This window comes from Stenella coeruleoalba, assembly GCF_951394435.1.
Source record: "Stenella coeruleoalba genome assembly, chromosome: 5".
Lineage (NCBI taxonomy): Eukaryota > Metazoa > Chordata > Mammalia > Artiodactyla > Delphinidae > Stenella > Stenella coeruleoalba.
This window is the reverse complement of record NC_137150.1, coordinates 86003722-86026167: the sequence shown is the minus strand read 5'-3', so window position 1 is coordinate 86026167 and position 22446 is coordinate 86003722. Positions and strand designations below refer to the sequence as shown.

Here is a 22446-nt window from a genome sequence, read left to right as displayed (position 1 = left end):
TACTCTATGATGCCGTTTATACAAAGTTTACGAACAGGCAAGTCTAGTCTATGATGTTGAAAGTAAGAGTGGTGGGAAGGTGGCAGTGACAGAAAGGGTAGGCAAAGAGAGTAGGACAGTTTCTGGTGAGCTGGGAATAGTCAGATTTTTATCTGCTTCTGGCTATGCAAGTATGTTTACTCTATGACGATTCATACTGGGTAATTATGATGTATGCACTTTCCTCTATGAATAACACATTTAATCAAAAAATTAAATGTATTTTTAAAATATACCTCTGTAGCAATATTTATAGAAGACAACGTAGAATTCAAAGTTATTTTTCTTCAATATTTTGAAAGTTAACTCATTGCCTTCTTGCATCCAGCACTGCCTTGTGACATTTAAAGTCACTTTGGGGGGCTTCCCTGGTGGCGCAGTGGTTGAGAGTCTGTCTGCCGATGCAGGGGACACGGGTTCGTGCCCCGGTCCGGGAAGATCTCACATGCCGCGGAGCGGCTGGGCCCGTAAGCCATGGCCGCTGAGCCTGTGCGTCCGGAGCCTGTGCTCCGCAACGGGAGGGGCCACAGCAGTGAGAGGCCCGCGTACCGCAAAAAAAAAAAAAAAAAAAAAAAAAAGTCACGTTTGGGACTTCCCTGGTTGCACAGTGGTTGAGAATCCACCTGCCAATGCAGAGGACACGGGTTCGATCCCTGGTCTGGGAAGATCCCACATGCTGCGGAGCAACTAAGCCCGTGCACCACAACTACTGAGCCTGTGCTCTAGAGCCCGCGTGCTGCAACTACTGAGCCCACGCACCACAACTACTGAAGCCCGCACGCCTAGAGCCCGTGCTCCGCAAGAGAAGCCACTGCAATGAGAAGCCTGCGCACCACAACGAAGGGTAGACCCTGCTCACGGCAACTAGAGAAATCCTGCGTGCAGCAATGAAGACACAATGCAGCTAAAAATAAAAATAAAAATAATTAATTAAATAAATAAAACACAGCTGTTTAAAAAAATAAAGTCACTTTGATTCTCTTTCTTGGTGTCTCTACTTGTCATTTTTGAAGCTTTAAGAATTTTCTTTCAATTTCCTTAATTTGATCTTAATTCCACTATGTCTATAAGTTGGCTTTCTTTTGTTTCCTGTTTGCCACTCCATGAATATTTTAGTCCTTTCAGTGTGTTTGTGTTTTTCTGAAAATCAGTCATTATTTTCGTTACCGCCCTGGAATTTACAGCCCCATGGATCCTTAGGTAAAAGCTCTGTCCCAGCACCTTGTCATAGGGGTGGTGTTAGGAAAACAGAAAAGGCTTTAGGAATTGAACACTTCATTGATTTGTCTTTCTTTGTTTGTTTAAGAGCCAAGAACTCTGGAACTTGTAAAAAATAAAAAAATAAAATGAGAAGAATCCTCATCATCAGTACAAATGAAAGAAAACTCCACACATAGAGGAAAAAACCCAGTCACATCGTGAGGGGAGAGATCATTACAGCATTGATAGCTTCAATATATAATTTGGTTCTGGATAAAAATAAATATCCATTTGTTTTGTAAAGTGTCTACTGTTTAAATTCAGCTTCAAAATATTTGGATTTTCCGAGGTGGTAATTGTGGAAACTGTGTAACGTTTCTCAAAAATCATTTCGCACTTGCCAGCTGCACAGTGTAGATTGCCATTCCTCCAAGCGCCAACGCAGGGAACAATTCATGTCTTCCCACCTCTCCCTGTTTCCTTTCTGTCTGTACAATGAAAATGGAAACGGTGTATATTTTTTCAAACATTTTCTGTTTCCCCAGTTGCCACCTCTGAAAACTGCGAATCGTTTTGAAGATAGGAAAAGAGGAGTACTATTTATTTTATTTTATCCCCTACAAGTAAACTGGAAAAAACTGGCCTTCACGCCTCTGCTTGGGGGGCGGGGCGGGGGTGGGGAGGAGGGGTATTTGTGTCGGAGGAGGAGTGAGGCAGCTCTCCTCAGGCGCTGGCGGGGCGCATCCTTGCTCCACAGAACTGAAGGAGCTCAGTCTGGTCCGGTGTGAGATCCCTCCGGGCTTCCCAGCTGAAGCCAAACACCCCGCGCGGCCAGGAGCGAGGATGGAGTGGCTGGTGAGCCGGGCCAGGCGTGGGAAAGGGGGCGCAGGATGGGCGACATCGCTCCGGCGGCCCTGGGGCGGTGGCGGGCTGAGAGCGCCGGGCTGCGGCTTTCCCCAGTCTGGTTCGGAGGTGGGATTTCTGCTAGCGCTTTCCCCTCAGCTCTTAACCTTGCTGAGAAGCGGATTTTGCCTTCCAAAGGGTGGTTTACAGGCCGTTCCTGGCGTTCTGGTACTCCGTCCCAGTGCGCTGGAAAAAAGATGCTGCCAGGCGCAGGCTCCGGAGACGCTTCTCCGAAGATCCTTGACATCCTCAGACAGGAACTGGGCTGGGAGGCGGGCGCTGGCGGCGGGGATAGAGGGTGCTGTATTGGCTCCGTTTGGGCCCTGAAACCTGGGGTGGGGTTGCAGAATTTCAGGCTCAGGCTGTCCAGGAGAGCTGGCGCCCTCTGTGATGCTCCAGCCTCTTTCTGCATCCTCTGGGTCTTTGCCTTGGGAAGCCATAAAGGATTGGATAAATCAGGGTTAAAACCCTGAGTATCCACGAGAGACAGACATTTTGTTTATTCAGGACCTGTGTATATGACAAAATGAAGGAAGGAGAGGATTTTCATTTACATTGGTAATTGATAAAAATAATAAAAATTAAAATCTAAATACAAGTAATGCCTGGAGGTAGGTTTTTTTTTTTTTTTTTTTTGTATATAGTTTATTGGCAGGATCACACAGCCAGTTATTTCACTGTTTTCCTTAATAAAGGAGAATGGTGGCCTTAGAGCTAGTGTTTACTGAGTGCCAGGTGCTCTTAATCTTCACCACTATCCTTCAAAGGAGGAGTTATTATCCAATTTTACAAATAGAGAAACAGGCAGAGAGGTTAAGCTTTCCAAGTCCATGTGACTGTATGTGGCAGGATCAGGATTTGGACCTAGAAATTTTCAGGGAAGAGGTATGTATAGGGGCAAAGTAGATGGGCAGCTGTCAGGTAAGACCCAGGCCTCTGAACCCTGGCCCTCTTGACAAAGGTTATAAATGGACTTCTCTATTTCCATTATTGTGTGATCTGATTAATGAATTTTTTTAAGTTACCTAATATATATTGGCTTTTACCATACCTTAGGCACTGTATTAAGTACTTTAAATGCTTAATTAATTCTCATAGTAACCCAAAGAGATAACAGCAACATTGATTTAGTGCGTATTTGTATCAGTCACTGTTCTAGGAGCTTTACATATACTATCTCATTTAGTCTTTTTAACAGAGAGAAGGTTGGTACTATTATTTTTTTCTGCATTTCAGAGAGGTAAAATGATTTGTCCTAGCTTACACATCTAATATTGGTGCTAGCCTGAACTCAAGTCAGCCAGAGGAAATGTGTATATAATTAATAGCAAAGCTTTCTTTCTAATTCCCTTTGCCTCAATCACTGTGCTTCTGTTTCTTAAACATTGCTGGCCCCCAGTTCGTACATCTTGTGTTTTGGTGTGTGTCTGCTTTCTCTCTTATCCTAAAAGACAGATTTTTACTCGGAAAGCCAAACTATTTGCATTCCTCATCACAGCCTTTGCTAGAGCCTGGATTTCCATGTGGCATGATGGTGTGGAATTCGAATGCCAAAGAAAACTTTTTAGTTTCAGAAGCCAAAGTTTTTTTTTTTTTTTTAACATCTTAATTGGAGTGTAATTGCTTTACAATGTTGTGTTAGTTTCTGCTTTATAACAAAGTGAATCAGCTATACATATACACATATCCCCATATCTCTTCCTTCTTGCGTCTCCCTCCCTCCCACCCTCCCTATCCCACCCCTCTAGGTGGTCACAAAGCACAGAGCTGATCTCCCTGTGCTATGCGGCTGCTTCCCACTAGCTATCTATTTTACGTTTGGTAGTGTATATATGTCCATGCCACTCTCTCACTTTGTCCCAGCTTACCCTTCCCCCTCCCCATATCCTCAGTCCATTCTCTAGTAGGTCTGTGTCTTTATTCCCATCTTGCCCCTAGGTTCTTCATGACCATTTTTTTTTTTTTTTTAGATTCCATATATATGTGTTAGCATACGGTATTTGTTTTTCTCTTTCTGACTTACTTCACTCTGTATGACAGACTCTAGGTCCATCCACCTCACTACAAATAACTCAGTTTCATTTCTTTTTATGGCTGAGTAATATTCCATTGTATATCTTCTTTATCCATTCACATCTTCTTTATCCATTCATCTGTTGATGGACACTCAGAAGCCAAAGTTTTGAAATAGCAAAAGCCTAAGCATTTGAGTTTTAAAAGCCTAAATGCTGAAAGGCCAAGGACAGGCCTTCATCCCAGAAAAAGTTGATGGGAAGAATACAAGGTGATGGAGGAAGCAGCTTCTTTAACCCTAGGCTGGGAGAGCAAAGAGGGACTGACTAGTGTCGGTTTGTGTCCTGAAAAGGATGCTCTGTGCCTGGCCCCTGGGAGTAGGGAGTCCAAGAGGGTGGTGAATAGAACTTACAGGTAGGTGTTGAAATCAAAGAACAGAAAACACCTGTGCCTTGCTTTCTTGTGGGGAACTGTGGGAAGAGGCAAACCTGCCCATCATGACGAGGGAACTGTAAAACAGAGAGGGACAGATACATGGGAGTCTAGTCAGAGAGCCTTGCAGAATTCTCCTTTGTTCAGCACAGAAGAATCCAGGAGCACAGAATCTGGAGAATCGGGAAACATGAGAGAACATCCTGTAAGCACAAGATTTAATTGCACAAACCGATGATCAGGATGACTTGAGGGGAACATAGTGCCAGCATGGATAGATGGTTGTAACCAAGGGTTAATGGTCCTGTCCCACAGCTTGGCATTCCCAGGACTGTGGATGCAGTGCCAGAGCTTGGGACAATTGTGAAGTGTTGGTGGGCTAAACTGACAGAGATTATGTGATATTGACTGAAATTAAGTCTCTACCTCTAGTTGGAATGGCAACATGAAATAAAGTTCAAGTTAAAGAAAAATACAGAGAAACCTATATTTCTTACATACTTCAATTATAGAAAAATATAGAATATAGGAAAAAATATAGGGAAAATTTACATTCCTTGCTTATACCCCCTTACGGTGAACACACTAATGTAGACCAAAGCCAGCCATGGGGCTGCTGCAGAGTAAAGTTATTCTGTCTCCATTCCGCTTTCTCATTTTATAGCAAAATTATACCCAGAATAATAGTCCCTTAAATACCACCACGATTTGTAAAAAGGCCAAGGATTTCTGCCAGACACATGAACATAAAGCAATGAAGAAAAAATAAAGCCATTACTGGTTTTGAAAAGGTAAAATTTACATAAACTGTGCAAAATTTGCAGAAAAATCTACCTCAGCAGTCACATATGCTGCCAAGTGGTTACAACCTGAGTTACATTTTTAATATAAACAGATGTGGATTATCTGGGGAGAGAATGTTCTTCAGCATTTGCCGTCTCTATGTTTTCTGAGTATACTTATGGCAGTTGGTTTTCCCAGCAGTGGTGGCTTTGGAAGCAAGGCCTCAAATTGCTTATTGATGGCCATAATGACGGAACCACACTGCTGCTTTTCCCTTCCCATATCCTGAGCACCCTCTGTTATTTCTTCCATTTATAGTCTCTGGTTCTGCTTCCACAAAACCAAAGGTTTCCGGTGGTTAAAACTTTAGCTGCAGCATTTCCTGAAACAGCGATTAGATTGAAGCTTCCTTAGCTTTGTCCACATCCAAATGCCCACTTCTGTACTTTGCTTTCTGTCTTCAGGTGTTGAGGAGGCTCTTCTGTCATCTGTCTACCTTCCAACTGATTTGGTTCTTGGCTGCCATGATGTTTTGCAGGGCACAAGGTAAAGATACTCAATTCCCCTGCGTGGAATCCAGGAAACACAGTTTTTGGAGTGGAAACGTTTGGCCACTCTTGTTTGTGCTGTGTTAGTTCATCTGTCTGCATGAATTATTTAAGTGTGTAATTCGTTTGGAGGACTGGTTCTTTCTGCTTTCCACATTTTTTCCAATGTTTTCAAAGAATTTAATATTAAGAAACTTTTCCTAGATAAAACCAGACATGAAAAAATTCTTCCTAAATTAAGATATCATTTTTCACCTATCAAATTGAATAATGTTTAAAATAATAATTCCCTATGTTTGTAAAGATATGGGAATGCCTAAGGGAGTGTGAATGAATATGGCCTTTTGGGAAGGTAGTCTGGTAATAAGCCTTAAATTTGGGTGTGTCCCTCTCACAGAAAACTACTAAAAATAATGAAATATGGAAGTTACATAGGTTCACATAGTCTATCATATAAAACATACACCTATGCTCTCCACTCATCTGCTGAATTTCCTACTTGTGCCAGTCCCTTCTCCTCGGTTCCATAGGAGAACACACCTCACTTTGCTGCTGGCCTTTTATCACCTTCTGCGTGATGTTGTACTACATCAACCTTCACAGGGGTAGGAAAGGGAAGTTTCATACCATGTACAACATAGGATTTACCAACCCTAAATGGAGTTTCATATATGCAGCGAAGAGTTATAAACCTTCCACTAAATTATTAGTCAGAGAGAAAAGTTACCCAAGAAGTTAAAACTCTAGTTTTGATCCCTTTTCTACTCTCTATTCTAAAAGCAGCAATTTCTTCAGATCTCTGCTCTGCAAAATCCCAACAAACCTTTTGGAAACCCCAGTCCTAACAACCGGTATTCCCCCCAGAACTTTTCACATCTACCAAGAGTACACCTCACTAAAATTGGAATTATGCAACACTTGTGGGTTCCAATTTGTATTTGTTGCTATGCCCGTCTTTTCATGCTTGATGTTGTTGAGTGGATATTGTTTGTTTGTTTATGCTGCCTTCTTTTTTTCTAATTACTCTAACAATTTATCTGTGTTATTAGTCTTAAAAAAAATAACAGATTTGGTGTTTTAAGTCAAAATTTTGTGTACCATTTTATTAATTTGTGCCTTCAACTTTATTAATTCACTCCTTTTATCATTTCTTGGGTGGGGTGGGAATTTTGGATATCTGTGTGTATTCATTTTCTTCAGTCTTTCTTGTTTCCCAGTAAATTAAGTTAGGATTAAATATTTCCCTCTGAGAACTGCTTTGTAAATTTCTACAGATTTTAATATATGATATTCTTATTGTCATTCATAGTGATTTATAATTCTTGTTATGATTTCTGGTGTAATTAAGGAGTTAAAAGAAGCATGTAAATTTCTCATTTTATTGCATTATGGACAGAGTTCAAGGTCATTTTTTTGTACACTATTTCAAGTTCAATTTGAGGGTATGTTCCGTATGTTGTTTGAAAAGATTGTATGTTTTCTTTTGGGTAAAAGTTTACAAATACATGCTCATATGCACATACTACACATACATATATAATAAGTTATATATAAAAATTTGTTTTTCAAATGTTCTATATCCTTATATTTGATTTTATTGCTTTACTTACTTTTTTTAACATCTTTATTGGAGTATAATTGCTTTACAATGGTGTGTTAGTTTCTGCTTTATAACAAAGTGAATCAGTTATACATATACATATGTTCCCATATCTCTTCCCTCTTGCGTCTCCCTCCCTCCCACCCTCCCTATCCCACCCCTCTAGGTGGTCACAAAGCACCGAGCTGATCTCCCTGTGCTATGCGGCTTACTTATTTTTTTAATATGTGGAAGTGAAAATTCCAAGAGAACAATGAAAAACTCTCTCATTATGATTATGGATTTATGGATTTTTCTTTGTAGTTCTATTAGGTTTTCATGTATTTCAGAGTTATGTTGTTAGGTGCATGAAGATTCATGATTAGTATGTCTTATTTTAGATTCCTCCTTTTATCATTTTGAAAAATATATTTTTGTTCCTTACAGTGTTTTTGTCTTCTATTCTCCCCTTTCTCTCCTTTTAAAATGCTTACTGGACTCATGCTGAAACATTCTAGTCTTTGAATTTTTCTTTAATCCTTTCTATATCTTTATCCCTTTGTGTTACATTCTGGAAAAATTCTATGACCTGGTCTTCCTACTTACTAATTTACTCTTCAGTGATATTCATTCTGCTAAGTCTGTTAAGAGTTTACATTTCTCATTTTCTGCATCTATAGTTTCTACTATTTACAGTGCTGGTTCCTTTTCACTCTTAAGATATCACATTTATTCACATCAAAATTTATTTATGATAATAAATAAATAAATTTATTTATGATAACAATTAAATTTATTTATGATATTTTTATTCATTTGGTGAGTTCTTGGGTTTGTAGAGTTTATTATTCCTCTATCATTGTGTTAACTTTCTCAAATGTTTGGCTATTTGTTTTATTGAGATCTCCTATTGAGTCATCTATCATATCAATATGACTAGGCAGCATTGGAGGGGGAAGAAATTATTGCCATACCTTATGTTCTGCACTGCATACAGTAAAAATAGGGGAATGTGTAGATTGTCATTTGGTGGTCAAATCTCTCTGGTACTATCAGCCTCCTGGAGCACTGTCCTGTATATCTCTCTATCTTGTGTTCCTATACTCACCACTGCTTCCTGAAGGCAGACATCACTACTGCTGCTCCTTCCTTTGCAGGTATGTGTGTGGAATGTCCAGAGCTGCTACACCTTCTTCACTTAAACTAATCACTCTGCCTATTGTCCGTTGGCCCTTTCTTATTCCTGTTACTGCTCCAGGCATAAACTCACTTGGTGATGCTTCTATCCTATTTGGCACTTTCCATCTTCAACCTCACTTCACCTAATTTCCAGCCTACAGGGATTCTTCATGTAATTTCTGGTCACTGGGATTTTGCTTTCTTATTTTTCTCCTCTGCTACTCGTAAAGACTGAACAAATATTTGAACTTATATTTCTCTAGCAACATCAGGAAGGTAGGTAAACGTTTTCTTTTTTTTGCATTTTTCTGTATCTTTTCTAAATTTGACTTTGAACGTGCATTGTTTTTAATCAAAAAAATGTATATTTGTGTATGTATTAAAATTTAAATGTTTTTTATGATTCCATGATGAAAGTGGAGACCCAAGATGTAAGAGAGTTGCTGAACACACCTGCTTCTTTAAGATGCTCTCTGCAAAATCCCCAGGAAGTTTTGATTGTGACATGGCAAAAAATCAAGGCTGTAAGCCCAGAAAACATGATCACCTTTAGCCAGAACCATGGGGTTGTAGTCCAGCCTTCCTATAAGGACAAGATAAACATCACCCAGCTGGGACTCATGAACTCAACCATTACCTTCTGGAATACCACCTTGGAAGATGAAGGGTGTTACAAGTGCCTCTTCAATACCTTTGGTTCTGGGAAGATCTCAGGAATAGCCTGCCTCACTCTCTTTGGTGAGAGTCTCTGAGAATACATTGTCTCTGGCTTGAAATGTTATTTTGCAGAATGTTTGGAATGTAGTGGTAGTGCCTAGTTTTTCAGGATCCTAACCCCAGAATGGCTCATGAGAGGACACTTGGCCTTTCATGTCTAGTGTAACTGTGGTTACTGTTATTTGGAGAGTTCAAAGGACTATGTTGAATCTCTGCCTGGAGTTGTCTTTGCCCTGACAAATACTGTTGTCAACAAGAGTAAATTAAGGACCATAGTGAGGATAAGTTCTCTATAAGCACTGATGTGGTTCAGACCTGGCTTTGCAATTAGCAGTCATGTGACCCTAGAAGAATCCTGTCCACTCTGTACCAGAGTTTATTTATCTGCACCAGAAGTGTGAAGTAGATCATTTCTAGGGTCTCTAACAGCTTTAGTATTTTTGGATCTAAGGACAAAGCCAGCTTGGGCTAAGCTGGAGCCAGTTATAGGGGTCCCTCTCATTTTGTTTCAGTTTAGCTGTATCAGGATTGATAAGGAGACATGCATCAGAGGCTCTTCATTCCTGATGCCTACTAGGGATTTAACTGAATAATAAGCGTTCTTTTAAAATCCAAGAGGCTTAGTTTGATAAAATTCCTTTCTTCTTAACTGATGCTTAGCTGAGATCAAGAATTCAGAATTAGGAATAAGGGGTAACTTTGGAGGATGGCACACTTGGTAGTAGTTTTAGAAGGGAAACGACAAACTTAGACGGGGTTATTAGGAATGTTAAAATGAGAGTTCGTGCACACCAAGAATATTGGACATGGGATAAGAAGAGGCTCAATAAATAAGAATGCAAGGGAGGTAAGACAACACCAAATACAAGTTTCTTTCACTTATTTTGCCTGTAATGAGTCCTCTCTGCAGGATCTTGCATCAGGCTTTCTTCTTGATTTCTATTTCTTTCATTCCTCTTTCTCCCTCTGTCTCCCTGTCTTTCTCTCTCTCTCCCCTCCTCCAATCCTTCCTTCCTCTTTCCTTTCCTTTTTTCCTCCCTTGCTCTTTTTTCTTCCCTCCCTCCCTCTCCTTTCCTTCCTTCCTTCTTTCCACCATTTTTCTTCCTTTTCCTTCTTGTGTCATATTTTTCTCATTTCTGTCTGTTTCCTTTTCTTTTTCTTTTTTGTTCATCTTTCTTTCTCCTACTCCCCCTTCTTTACTCATAATCTTTGTATTATTTTTTTGCCCAAAAAGCAGACTCTCCTGCATCTTCTAGCGAGTAATTCTGTAGTTCTTTTCCACACTGATCCTTTCCAGCCACAACTTATAGCTTTCATCTAAGTCATTCTTTGATACACCAGAGAACCCTGCTGCCAATCTGGCCACGTCAACCATACTCGTCTTCCTTTACCTTATGTCTCTTCCTCCAGGACTTATTGATGTTAGTAATCTGGGCACTCTGGACAGAGCCACCGTCCTATAGGCTCATTTTCTCCAGCCTACTGCCACCCACCCACTTCTTGAACTTCTGAGCACAGACAAGCTTTCATTTAGCATTGCCCTTTAATTATCTTGTGGGCTCCAAAGCCAACCACAGAAAGGCAAGCTTACATTTGCTCAGCAGAGATAAACTGTATATTCCAAAGAAAATGAACTCATTAATCAAGGGACTTTTGAAAGGGAACAGGGTACAGCTGACCTAAAAATAATGTCCTTTTTTCATAAGCTAGTTATATTCTGTTAACTCCATAAGGTGATCTCCACGGTCCTTACAACTGTCATTCTGTGATTTTCTGACTACTGACTATGAATTTCTAACTGACGTTTTGTATAGCTATTTCAAGCAGGGACTTGCCAGGTCTGCTCCATGCATCTTGTTCCCTGGCCCAGTTCCAAACAGAAAAAGGCTTTCTCTAAGCAGCAGCCCCCCTACGGGCTCTCTGTTCTGAAACTGCCCTCATGCTTCTGAGAAGTGCAGACTACTTGGGTGGAGGTGCCGATTGGTGGTCATTGTCAAACTATTTGAGAGGGGTACCCAGAAGAAGGCAGAGATCTTACATTGCCCATGGAAGAGAAAAGGATAATTAGGCTCTGCACTGTTTGGGGGAGAAGGTACCTTCTGTCCATCCAGCTAATTCTCCTAGAGGCAAACTACAGGGAGAATCGTACTTGTCACAGGGTTGTACTAGGCCAGCCTCCATCCTGCAATTCAGAGAATTAGACACAGAAAGAACCCGGAAGGCCGCAGTTTGGATTGGATGTGCTACCTTATCTTTCTAGCCTCCACTGTCTTTCTGTAAAGATCTTTTTCTCATCTCTCTGAGGAGAGTGTAGCACTCACACCATGCTTAACTGATGGCAGATCATTTTTTTTGTCCCAGTACAGCCCACAGTATTCCTTCACTATAAACTATCTGAAGACCACCTAAATATCACTTGCTCTGCCAATGCTCGCCCAGCCCCTATGATCTCCTGGAAGGTCTCTGGGTCAGAGATTGAGAACAGTACTGAGATTCTCTCACACCCCAATGGGACAACGTCTGTCACCAGCATCCTCCAGATCAAAGACCCCAAGAGTCAGGTGGGGAAGGAGGTGATCTGCCAGGTACTGCACCTGGGGACTGTGACCGACTACAGGGAAACTGTGAACAAAGGTAAGAGAGAGAGGGCAAGATTTACCGTGGTCACATTTGTGGACACACACCTGCAAGGTGGTGAATGCTCTGCAGAGCCTCTTGGCCTTTAGCAAAGGAGCTGATAAGGGAGAGAATGGGATAAGTAGGGAAAGAAAAACAGAGTTGAGGAAGCCAATAAAGCCGATTTTACCTTGGCAAATGTGGTATGTTGCCCACATACTGAACGCTTTTGCTGAGATCCATCCATTGATTTATTCTTCCGTGGTACTAACTGAGCATTTGTTATGCCAGAAACGCAACAGTGAGGACTCAGTCCCTTCACACAGGGAGCTTCTAGTCTAGGAGGGAATGCAAAAGGAGCTGGGCAATTGTAAAACTTCATGATAAATCCTTCAATAAGAAAGCTATAGTAGGAGTTCGTGTTTTTCAGCATGAGCCACCTGTTCTTCTTTGGCCCTGCAATAAACCTTTCTCTACTTAAAAAAAAAAAAAAGACAGCTGTGGTACACCATGGGAGGATTGAGAGAGGGGAAAAGGAGCATCAGCTCAATCTGGAGGGATTAGGATGTTTTCCTGGAAGAAGCCACATCCAGGATGAAACCTTTGCATAATCTACGCTGTGGGAAAGGGGCTTTTAGGAAGGGGGCCAATCTGAGATGTTTTCCTCACCCTCTTTTAAAATAATCTGCCTCCTGTTCAGGACCTCTTTTGCTCTCCTGCGTTTCTATCTAAACTGCTGTCTCTGGGCCTCATCAATACAAGAGGTAAAGATTATGGGAGAGAGAATAAAGAAAGCGGTGGTTTTAGAGACAGGACACTTTAGTGATGACTGCCACAGTTTTCTTTCTCTATGCAGTTTTGAAGCACTAACTCTGGATGAGGCACTCAGCAATAAGCCTCCTATAAAAAGATATTGCTGCTTTTTTTCTGGGCGCATTGTAAACAATAAAAGCTGGAAAAGTTTAGACCTCATTGGTATGGTGGCCTCTAGTGAACATATCCTGTAGTCATTTCTGGGGTCCTTGAAAAAGCAGACTAATCAAAAAGTAAGCGTTTAGGTAAATTTGCTCAAGAGGTTTGCAGTATTAGCTTTGGACATTTGTGAAGAGATCCTCAGATTCAGCCACGGTGAAGGGTAAATTTCCCTGAAAAACAAAAATCTGAAAAGGAACATGTCTTTCCAAGAGTGCCAAGATTGACATATCATTTAGAATGTTTACGCATCCTTTGTATAATGTTTGTTCATTCTGCGAACATTTACTAAAAATCATTCATGCTTAAAGCATTATGTCGAGCACTAGAACTAGTGAAATTAGACAAATCTGAAGGTGCTCAGTTAAAGTATGATGTGACAAATTCCATGATAAAGGTGTGGAGAAGATGCTGGAGACTCGCAAATCAGGGAGTGTTTCTTCTGCCTTTGTATTACACAGTGACACTGAGGGGCTGACATTCAGGCTAAGTTGCATCTATTGACTATTGGAAAGAGATTTAATAACAAAGGCATAGATTAGAAGCAACACAATAAAAACATTGAGATGAGTTATTCCTGGGGGTTGGAATCACGAGATTCATTATTCTTTTCCTTTATATTTCTCTGTATTTTTCAACAATTCCTCAATAAACATATTACTTAATGGACAGTATGGCAAAGAATATGTGCTTTGAAGGCAAACAGACCTCTGAGCAAGCCTTGTTCTACCACTTACTACACTGATTTTGGGCTTACGTAACTTCTCTGAGTCTCAGTTGTTTGTTTTTTTAATCTGTTAGATAATTATAATAAGACCTAACTCTTGGGCTATTTAGAGGATTAAATGAGGTAACACATTCAAAGCTCCTACAACTTAGTAACTACATAAAACATGTTAGTGATTATTATTATTTAAATGTTATTAAAATAATGTGAGGTCATGAATATAGACTTCAGTATATATATATATATATATATATATATATATATATATATATTTAAGAATAATCTTCATCGAAAGCTCAACTCTAGTAAAAACTCATCACAACTGTCTCTTTTTCGCTTTTTGCCTCTACAGCTTCCACTTATGACTTGTTTTTCCTTTTCTCCCTTCAATATCCACAGGCTTTTGGTTTTCAGTTCCACTACTGTTAAGTATTGTTTCCTTGGTAATTCTTCTGGTCTTAATTTCAATCCTACTATACTGGAAACATCGTCGGAACCAAGACCGAGGTGAGTCCCCATGAGAAGTACAAAGAAGGAAAAAAATGATTGTTTAATGACAATTTGGGGGTAAAATAAAGATATAAGTAAAGGGGTGACAACCATGTGTTTGGTTTGGTGTTTCCAGAATACATAAATGTTGATGGTATTTTAAAACACTTCAGTGTCATTTTCTTGCAATTGGACATTAGTTTCTGCATTTCATTTGCCAAGATGGTTTAAAGGCCAATTATTTTATAAATTCAGAGTAAGGATTGATGAGAGGACATGTGGAAAATGTTTATTCAATCACTATGGAATCATCTAATGGCAAAAGCAGGGAAGTCTTGGCACCCAGGCTGTGTTCATTCTACCCAGGACAATCTCTTCTCTTTTTACAGCATTCCACAGGTCAGCTACCCCACTTAAGAGACTGTGAACTTGTCTGATATGATCACTAATTGAGTAGTGCTTTCTATGTTATACCCTCACTATGGCTCAGACACTCTAGGCAAACATACAGGTGATCCATACTTATAATAACTGCATCATGTCATTCTGCCCTTATACACTGTTAATTTCTCTCCAGCCCCTACAACAACTATCACAGTGCCTTATGTATACCAGGTGGTCAATAAATGTTCATTAAAAGATGAATGAGTGAATGAATGGAGGGGTAGATTTTCAAAGGGATTTGTTCAATTCCATTTTTTTTTAATTGCAAATTCAGTACCTCATAGATGCTGAGTCTTAAACACTGTGAGACAATATAAAACAAGAGATGGTATCAAACAAGAGGTGTCAGCCAGCTGGGAAGAATTAAATTTCTTTAGTTTCTGAAGACAGTGCATAATTTATGAAAGCTAATGCAAAGCTGCGGTTTATGTTGTATGTAATGGGAATTTCCCAAGGTGAAGGGGTGGTATGGGAGTTTTCTCCAGCTCACATGACTGACAGAGAGGAAAGAAAAAAATGTTGGCTTTGAGTGTTATTTTACATTTCTATTAAAAATCTCACTCAGGGCTTCCCTGGTGGCGCAGTGGTTGAGAGTCCACCTGCCGATGCAGGGGACACGGGTTCGTGCCCCGGTCCGGGAAGATCTCACATGCCGTGGAGCAGCTGGGCCCGTGAGCCATGGCCGCTGAGCCTGTGCGTCCGGAGCCTGTGCTCCACAACGGGAGAGGTCACAGCAGTGAGAGGCCCGCGTACCACAAAAAAAAAAAAAAAAAAAAAAAAAAAAAAAAAAAAATCTCACTCAAATGCTACCTTTTTTCCTTTTTATTTTATGTCTCATAGACGAATATCTTTCACCTTCTAAGTTTTTTGAACATTTAATTTTGCATAAGCCTTATATAAACACCTGATTAATTCTTGTGACTTTATAAGAAAAGCAACAAATCACCAGTGTCAATGACCCTTTTGCAAAAGTAGATAAAGGGATTTGTTCTGTATGGGACAGGAGATTGCAAATCAGATAATCTTATTGCACATAAACCTAAACCCATAGAACTCCTTAGCACTCTGCAAAATGTCAAAGGCAGAAGGCCGTTTGATTCCACTTTTTCCAAACATTTCACTTTTCCAGTTAGGAACTGAAGTTGACTTCCTTCCCTAAGGTCACACAGTTAGTTAACAGCAGGCCTAGGTTTAGAATCCTGGTCTCCTGACCTCTGCTGGAATGTTCTTTCAGTTATAGTTTCCTGACTTGAAAGGTGCTGTTGTTAGTTGCATTTATTTCTGTCTGTGCTTGCTGATATTACTGTGTTCTTCTGTAAAGTACAAGCAGAAAAGTATGAAGTGTTTAAATTCATTTTAAAAATCCCCTTGGACAAGAATCTTATAATACAACCTATTCAAGCCCAAGGTAAATTTCAGTAGAAAGGGGCATTTGCAAAATAATTGTCCTTTGTTCATTAAGTCTTGTATTTTCTGGGAAATATGTTTGTTCGATGCCTTATTCAGTTGCTGAAGTGAAGCGAGTCAGCTTAAGATTATTTGGTTCCATATACTTAAATAGCTAGTAAAATCAAATGTCAATTATGCTGGAGACAAACCCTCAAGGCTGAGGGAATACTGGTTTGTTAAGACCAAAACTTAAGTAGTACAAAAAGCTGGGAGAAAGGGAAGAAAATCATCAAAGATAGAGACATTTTTTATTTCTTCAAGTAACAAATTTTGATTGTCAATTTGTGATGAAAGTGAATAGTGCTACCACATTTGCTTTCCATCTTTCTTTTTTTTAATTTTTATTTTATATTGGAGTATAGTTGACTTACAATGTTGTGTTAGTTTCAGGTGTGAAGCAAAGTGATTCAGTTATACATATACATATATCTATTTTTTTTCGAATTCTTTTCCCATTTAGGTTATTACAGAATATCTTTCTTTAACCTTACTTTGTGTTTTTTTGCTTTCTCTCTCTCTTTTACTTTCTATTATCTTCTGAAACATAAAACTTTTGGATGGGTGGGGAAACATGATCAGTCAAAAATGACACCAAGATTCTGGACCTGGTGACCTGAAAAAATGGTGATATGAACAGAAGTAGAAGTGGAGAGGGGGAACTGAGTGTGAGAGAGAGAGAGTGTGTGTGTGTGTGTGTGTGTGTGTGTGTGTGTGTGTGTGTGTTCAGAGTTTGTGGGGAGAGAAAGAGTAGAGATGAATTAGTTCTTGAGCTTATTGAATATGAGTAGACAAAGAGTCATCTCCTTGGACCTGCCCAATAGTAAGACAAATCTGGTAAGTAAGAAAAGTCTGTTAAGTAAAGTTCAACTCTTTGTTAGATAAATGACCAAAAAAAGTTTATTTTAGATTAAAATCACTAATTTGTTGCTCACAAAAACATAAGCAAATTTATAGTTTGTGGACAGAGGGGTAATCTCTAATGACAGATGTTATTTTCATAGAGAAGTCAGGCTCCCTGCAGTTTTCCTGTGATTCTGTATAATGCCAGAGAGTGTGATGTTGGTTTTTTCAACTGTAAAGCTGTACTAGTGATGAGCTAGAGGTGACTTCTCTTTGCACCATTCCTAATGGAATCATCACAATTACTTCCCATGAGACTACAGCAATACAATAATAGGTTAATAGGTTTTCAAAGAACATCCTTTTTTTCTTTTATGAATCAGTACTTTATTACTAAATAGAAAATGGGAAGAAATTAAAATTTCCTAGGGAAATTTTCCATCATTTCGTGATAGTTCTTTCTGTTAAAGCCAGTTGTTGCCCCTTCCACACATACTACAGTGAAGTAAAATTTGAGGTTGAGGATAATCTTTTATTTCTCATTAGCCAACCCACCAATGATCACAAGCTTCTCAGAAACAACAACTTCACTTTGGGGCAGATCATCATAGATAATCACCTAATTTTTAGAAATCTTTATTTTGAGTAGCAGTCTTCTTGTGTTTGATTGGGTCAAGGCTGATTTGGAAACCAATAGAAGATTTAGACAATCATATAAAATGCATATTCCAAACCTCACTTTTCTTCAAGTATTTAACTATTTCAGGTAAAAGTGGGTTTTTTTAATCCCACATTATCTATATAATTGCCTTGATTTTTTTCAGTTCGCTTCACAATAATCTAACCTTATAAATAGGTTCTTTGCAATGCTAATAATGATAATGTTGGTAAACACTATATCTTGGGTGGAATCATGTCACTTTCTCCTATTAATTTTTTTTAACATCTTTTTTGGAGTATTATTGCTTTACAATGGTGTGTTATTTTCCACTGTATAATAAAGTGAATCAGCCATACATATACATATGTCCCCATATCTCTTCCCTCTTGCGTCTCCCTCCCACCCTCGCTATCCCACCCCTCTAGGTGGTCACAAAGCACCAAGCTGATCTCCCTGTGCTATGCGGCTGCTTCCCACTAGCTATCTATTTTACATTTGGTAGTGTATATATGTCCATGCCACTCTCTCACTTCGTCCCAGCTTACCCTTCCCCCTCCCCGTGTCCTCGAGTCCATTCTCTATGTCTGCGTCTTTATTCCTGTCCTGCCTCTAGGTTCTTCAGAACCTTTTTTTTTAGATTCCATATATATGTGTTAGCATACGGTATTTGTTTTTCTCTTTCTGATTTACTTCACATACAGATTGCCAACAAACACATGAAAGGATGCTCAACATCACTAATCGTTAGAGAAATGCAAATCAAAACTACAATGAGGTATCACCTCACACCAGTCAAAATGGCCATCATCAAAAAATCTGCAAACAATAAATGCTGGAGAGGGTGTGGAGAAAAGGGAACCCTCTTGCACTGTTGGTGGGAATGTAAATTGATACAGCCACTATGGAGAACAGTATGGAGGTTCCTTAAAAAACTAAAAATAGAACTACCATACGACCCAGCAATCCCACTACTGGGCATATACCCTGAGAAAACCATAATTCAAAAAGAGTCATGTACCACAATGTTCATTGCAGCTCTATTTACAATAGCCAGGACATGGAAGCAACCTAAGTGTCCATCGACAGATGAATGGATAAAGAAGATGTGGCACATATATACAATGGAATATTACTCAGCCATAAAAAGAAATGAAATTGAGTTATTTGTAGTGCAGTGGATGGACTTTCTCCTATTTTAAGCTTAGTACTACATCAAATAACAGAGGTGCTCAGTAAATAATTTGTGTTGCGGAAATTGGTGATTAGTTGGAAAGATAATACAAAAGATATATGTTTCCAAAAAAAATGAGAATCCTTGCTTTGCTAAATAATTGTACTTACACTTTCCAGATGAAGGCTGGGTGAGTGGTAACCCTCACCTCTATCCCAGTGTCCTCCTAGTTCCAAGCAGAAGAAAGGGTGCTTTATATGAGAAAAGTGTGAAGCAATCTTTATTGAACCGACTAGGTTAGAATTGCTTGGAGGAATCTTGCATTCCAAGGCTACTTGTCTACAAAATTTCACCCTTGAATGGGTGCAAATGCCACCCATCATATCAAAATGTCATAACAAAATCCAATCACAAAGTAGGTGGCTAACAGACCCATAAGCCTGGGCATTCTTGCCTGAGCTGTTCTGTCTTTCACGGCTGAACAGATCACTGATACTGGAAATGTTGGCACAGTTAAAACATGCAGAACTTTGCAGTTTCTGGTAAAGAATTACTTCAGATTACATGGAGAGTGAGATGTGGAACCAAGATGATATCCGAGGTCTTTTACTTCACTGTTTACATGCCTTGTAGAGAGGCTCACATGCTCCAAGTTTAAGTGCTAGAAAGCTAATAACCTTGAAAGGACCTCTATCTGTCTACTTTGTGACCATTCCCAACCCGATCTCCAGTAAGTGAGTATCCACAGGAAACAAAGCCCAAGGTTTTATAAATAAAATACATGTAGATCATTTGGAATTCTTGAACGTGTTCTTTTACTTGTAGTCTTAAGTGTATTACTGAGCAAGTACAGTCTTACTTAGGAATAGCAAACTATTATTTCCTAGAATTACTCATGTCCTTTTAAAGAGAGTCACAGTTGCCTCACATCATGTTGGGTCAGGAATGTCTACTTCCTTCTCTTGGCTGATGAAATATACACAGGAGAATTCTGTGTTTATTGATCCTTCTGTTATTTATCTTCTTAAAATCTATTAGAATAGAAATTATAAATGTTCAAAGTTAATATCATGATCTTTCTTTTACCCAGAGCCATAGAGGAGTCACACAGAACCCTGAAAGTTATTCCCTGGTCTACTTGAATCTGACTCAGGAGGCAAGCAGGAGAAAGAGGGTCATTCTTCAAGGAACCTAAAAGAGCAAAAGAAATTGGAGTCAAAGGCGTAAGAATTTCAAGACTTTCTACTGCCATCTAGGCTACCCAATGCTTCTGTGAGTTCCAAGAGGAAGTCATTTTACCTCTCAGGTCTGTTGTAGGACTTGATTTTGTAAAACAATGCCATGTTGTGCTGTTGAAAGGGTACTGGACTTAGAATCAGGAGCCACTGCTCAGAGACTGACTTTGACTCCGACTGGTGGCAACTCTATGTTAATCACTATCTCAATGAGCTTCCACGTTTGCATACAGAAAATTAAGGATTTGGACCAAATAATTTGCCATTCTGCTCCAAAAATGACTGTAATTCCAGGAAAAAAAAAAGGAATAAACAAAGAGAAAAGAAATGAAAAAGAGAGAGAAGAATACAGGAAGGTAGGGACCAAAGAACTTTTCTGAGACTAACTTTTGCCTTTCTGTGGCTATTCCACCTCTTCTTCCCTTCTTCTTTGGTCTGTTAAGTCTGTTTCCTCATCACTTGGTATCTAGTCCACCACCTGCTTACTGTTTTGCTAATAACTGGTCTTTCTAGAACCCTCAGTTTCACTGCTATTCTTCATGTACTTCTGTGATATTAACCACAGTGGAAGCGGAACTGAATTTATTGTGAAGTAACGTTGGCAACCTTAACTTTACTTATCTGTTTTTATAGCAGACTAAATATTATTAGTCTCAGCAGCTCATATTTTTAAAAAGGCATGCATTTCTCATCCATTTGTTTCATAATATAACCCAGCCCTATTTTAGTCATTCTAAATTCAGCCTAGTATAATGAAGACATATTTAGAAAATACGGCATTTAGAAAGTTCCCTGAATAGCAGTCAGCTAATTCAAATGCTTTGTCTCTCCCAGCTTCTTTTCTCATGAGTTAACTTCTCACAATAGCAGAGGAAGCATGTATGGGTGTACAAATCCCTTTGTTGTAAACATATGGTTCTAACTAGTGGAACAATTTTGAACTCTTAAATAATCATACGACCAAGTTGGTGACTTTTTCAGTATCTTTTGCCTTCTTGTCTCTATCCAGTGACCTAGGAACTAAAAACTAAAACTTAAGTTGTTTTCACTGTTGAATTGAATATTTATATATTTAGTAAGGTTTTCGTATGTTATTTAATTCTGTATTATTTTGTATATTTGTATTAATATACTGAATAATTAAAAGTGTCAACTCTAAATATTTGGTTCATGATATTCTCGTAGGGAATGTGGAAAATGTGGGCATTAATGATAATCTGTATATTTTTGCTCTGTGTGTGAAATCCTCCCATCTCTTACCCCCTAAAAGATGCTGTTGGCATTTATGATTTGTCACAACGTCACAGATCAGATGTTTTTGGTCTGACCAGTGAAAGCTGCTTCATGTTGGTGCCTGTGTCCTTTTGATATGACCTGGTCAATTTTGGAGTACTTCCTTATATGTGCTGTTTTGATTTTGCTTTTTTGTTTGTTTGTTTGGGGATTTTTTTAAATTTAATTTAATTTATTTATTTTTATACAGCAGGCTCTTATTAGTTATCTATTTTATACATATTAGTATATAGATGTCAATCTGATTTTGCTTTTAGATACCAACCTTTGCAAATGGATTAGCTCACACAGTTTTGAATTTAGTAGGAATTATCATCCTGCTTCTGGTTTTGCTGCTTTTTCTGGTATCTCAGCTGCCAGATCAGACAGGGTAAATTAAAGCAGCAGTTCTCAAACATTTAAAGGTCTCAGGACCCCTTTACACACGTAAAAACATTATTGAGGACCCCAAAGAGCTTTCTTGTAAAGCGAATTATGTCTGTTGATATTTACCATATTTGAGATTAAAACTGATAAACTTTAAAAACAAAAATCTACAAACATGCATTTCATTAGTCATCAGAGTGATAACAACATCACACATCAGGTAGCTTCTGGAAAGCTCCGCAGCACACTTGTGAGACAATGAAAATAAGGAATTGATGTGATTATGACAGTAGTTTTGACTTGAACCCTGGAAATGGTCTCAAGGACAATTTTGAGGACTGCTCACTTAACGTATAGGCAAAGAAGAAGACCATCTTATGAGATTTCATGAGTCTCTCCCAAAGGCTCTCCTTTATGAAACAGCTATCTTCACAGTGCCTAAGCATTCCACCATTCCACCATAATTTTAGTTAGGCCATTATCTTTCTGGGAGTTCCGCTTAAAGTGCAGAGAGGCCTAGGTCTACTCCTTCTTCCTCACTAGCAATTCAACTTAAATTGGCTTATTAAATGGCTTATCAGTTACCTTGCAGGGTATTGAGAGACTTGGACTTAGAATAGGTAGGTTTTGATGGGAAAGACTTGGGAGGGTCATAGAGAGCAAAGAGAGGAGGTGGAAGGTGTGACTCAGAGCACATGGCTCTGTCTGACAAGGCAGATCCCCGGGTAGCACCAATCTTGCCTTGTGACTCCTGCCCTCTCACCCCTGGGAGGGTCTCACCAACTGCCCC

General features: G+C 39.3%; 1 protein-coding gene across 4 annotated transcripts; it reads left to right on the top strand.

Annotated features, from left to right (window-relative positions):
- Positions 1-1971: 1971 nt before the first annotated feature.
- On the top strand, positions 1972-21734 carry CD200 (CD200 molecule; the record flags this gene model as incomplete). Of its 4 annotated transcripts, XM_079922318.1 has the most annotated exons (6): positions 1999-2094; positions 5835-5916; positions 9094-9414; positions 11755-12027; positions 14108-14215; positions 19853-21734. In XM_079922318.1, exons 1-6 carry the CDS (start codon positions 2083-2085, stop codon positions 19858-19860), a joined length of 804 nt encoding a protein of 267 aa, XP_079778444.1. In that variant the 5' UTR covers positions 1999-2082. The 4 variants fall into 4 exon arrangements, with proteins under 4 accessions (XP_079778446.1, XP_079778444.1, XP_079778443.1 ...); XM_079922320.1 differs by lacking the exon at positions 5835-5916 and having other exon boundaries at positions 1972-2094; XM_079922317.1 differs by lacking the exon at positions 19853-21734 and having other exon boundaries at positions 14108-14229.
- Between the last annotated feature and the right edge of the window lie 712 nt (positions 21735-22446).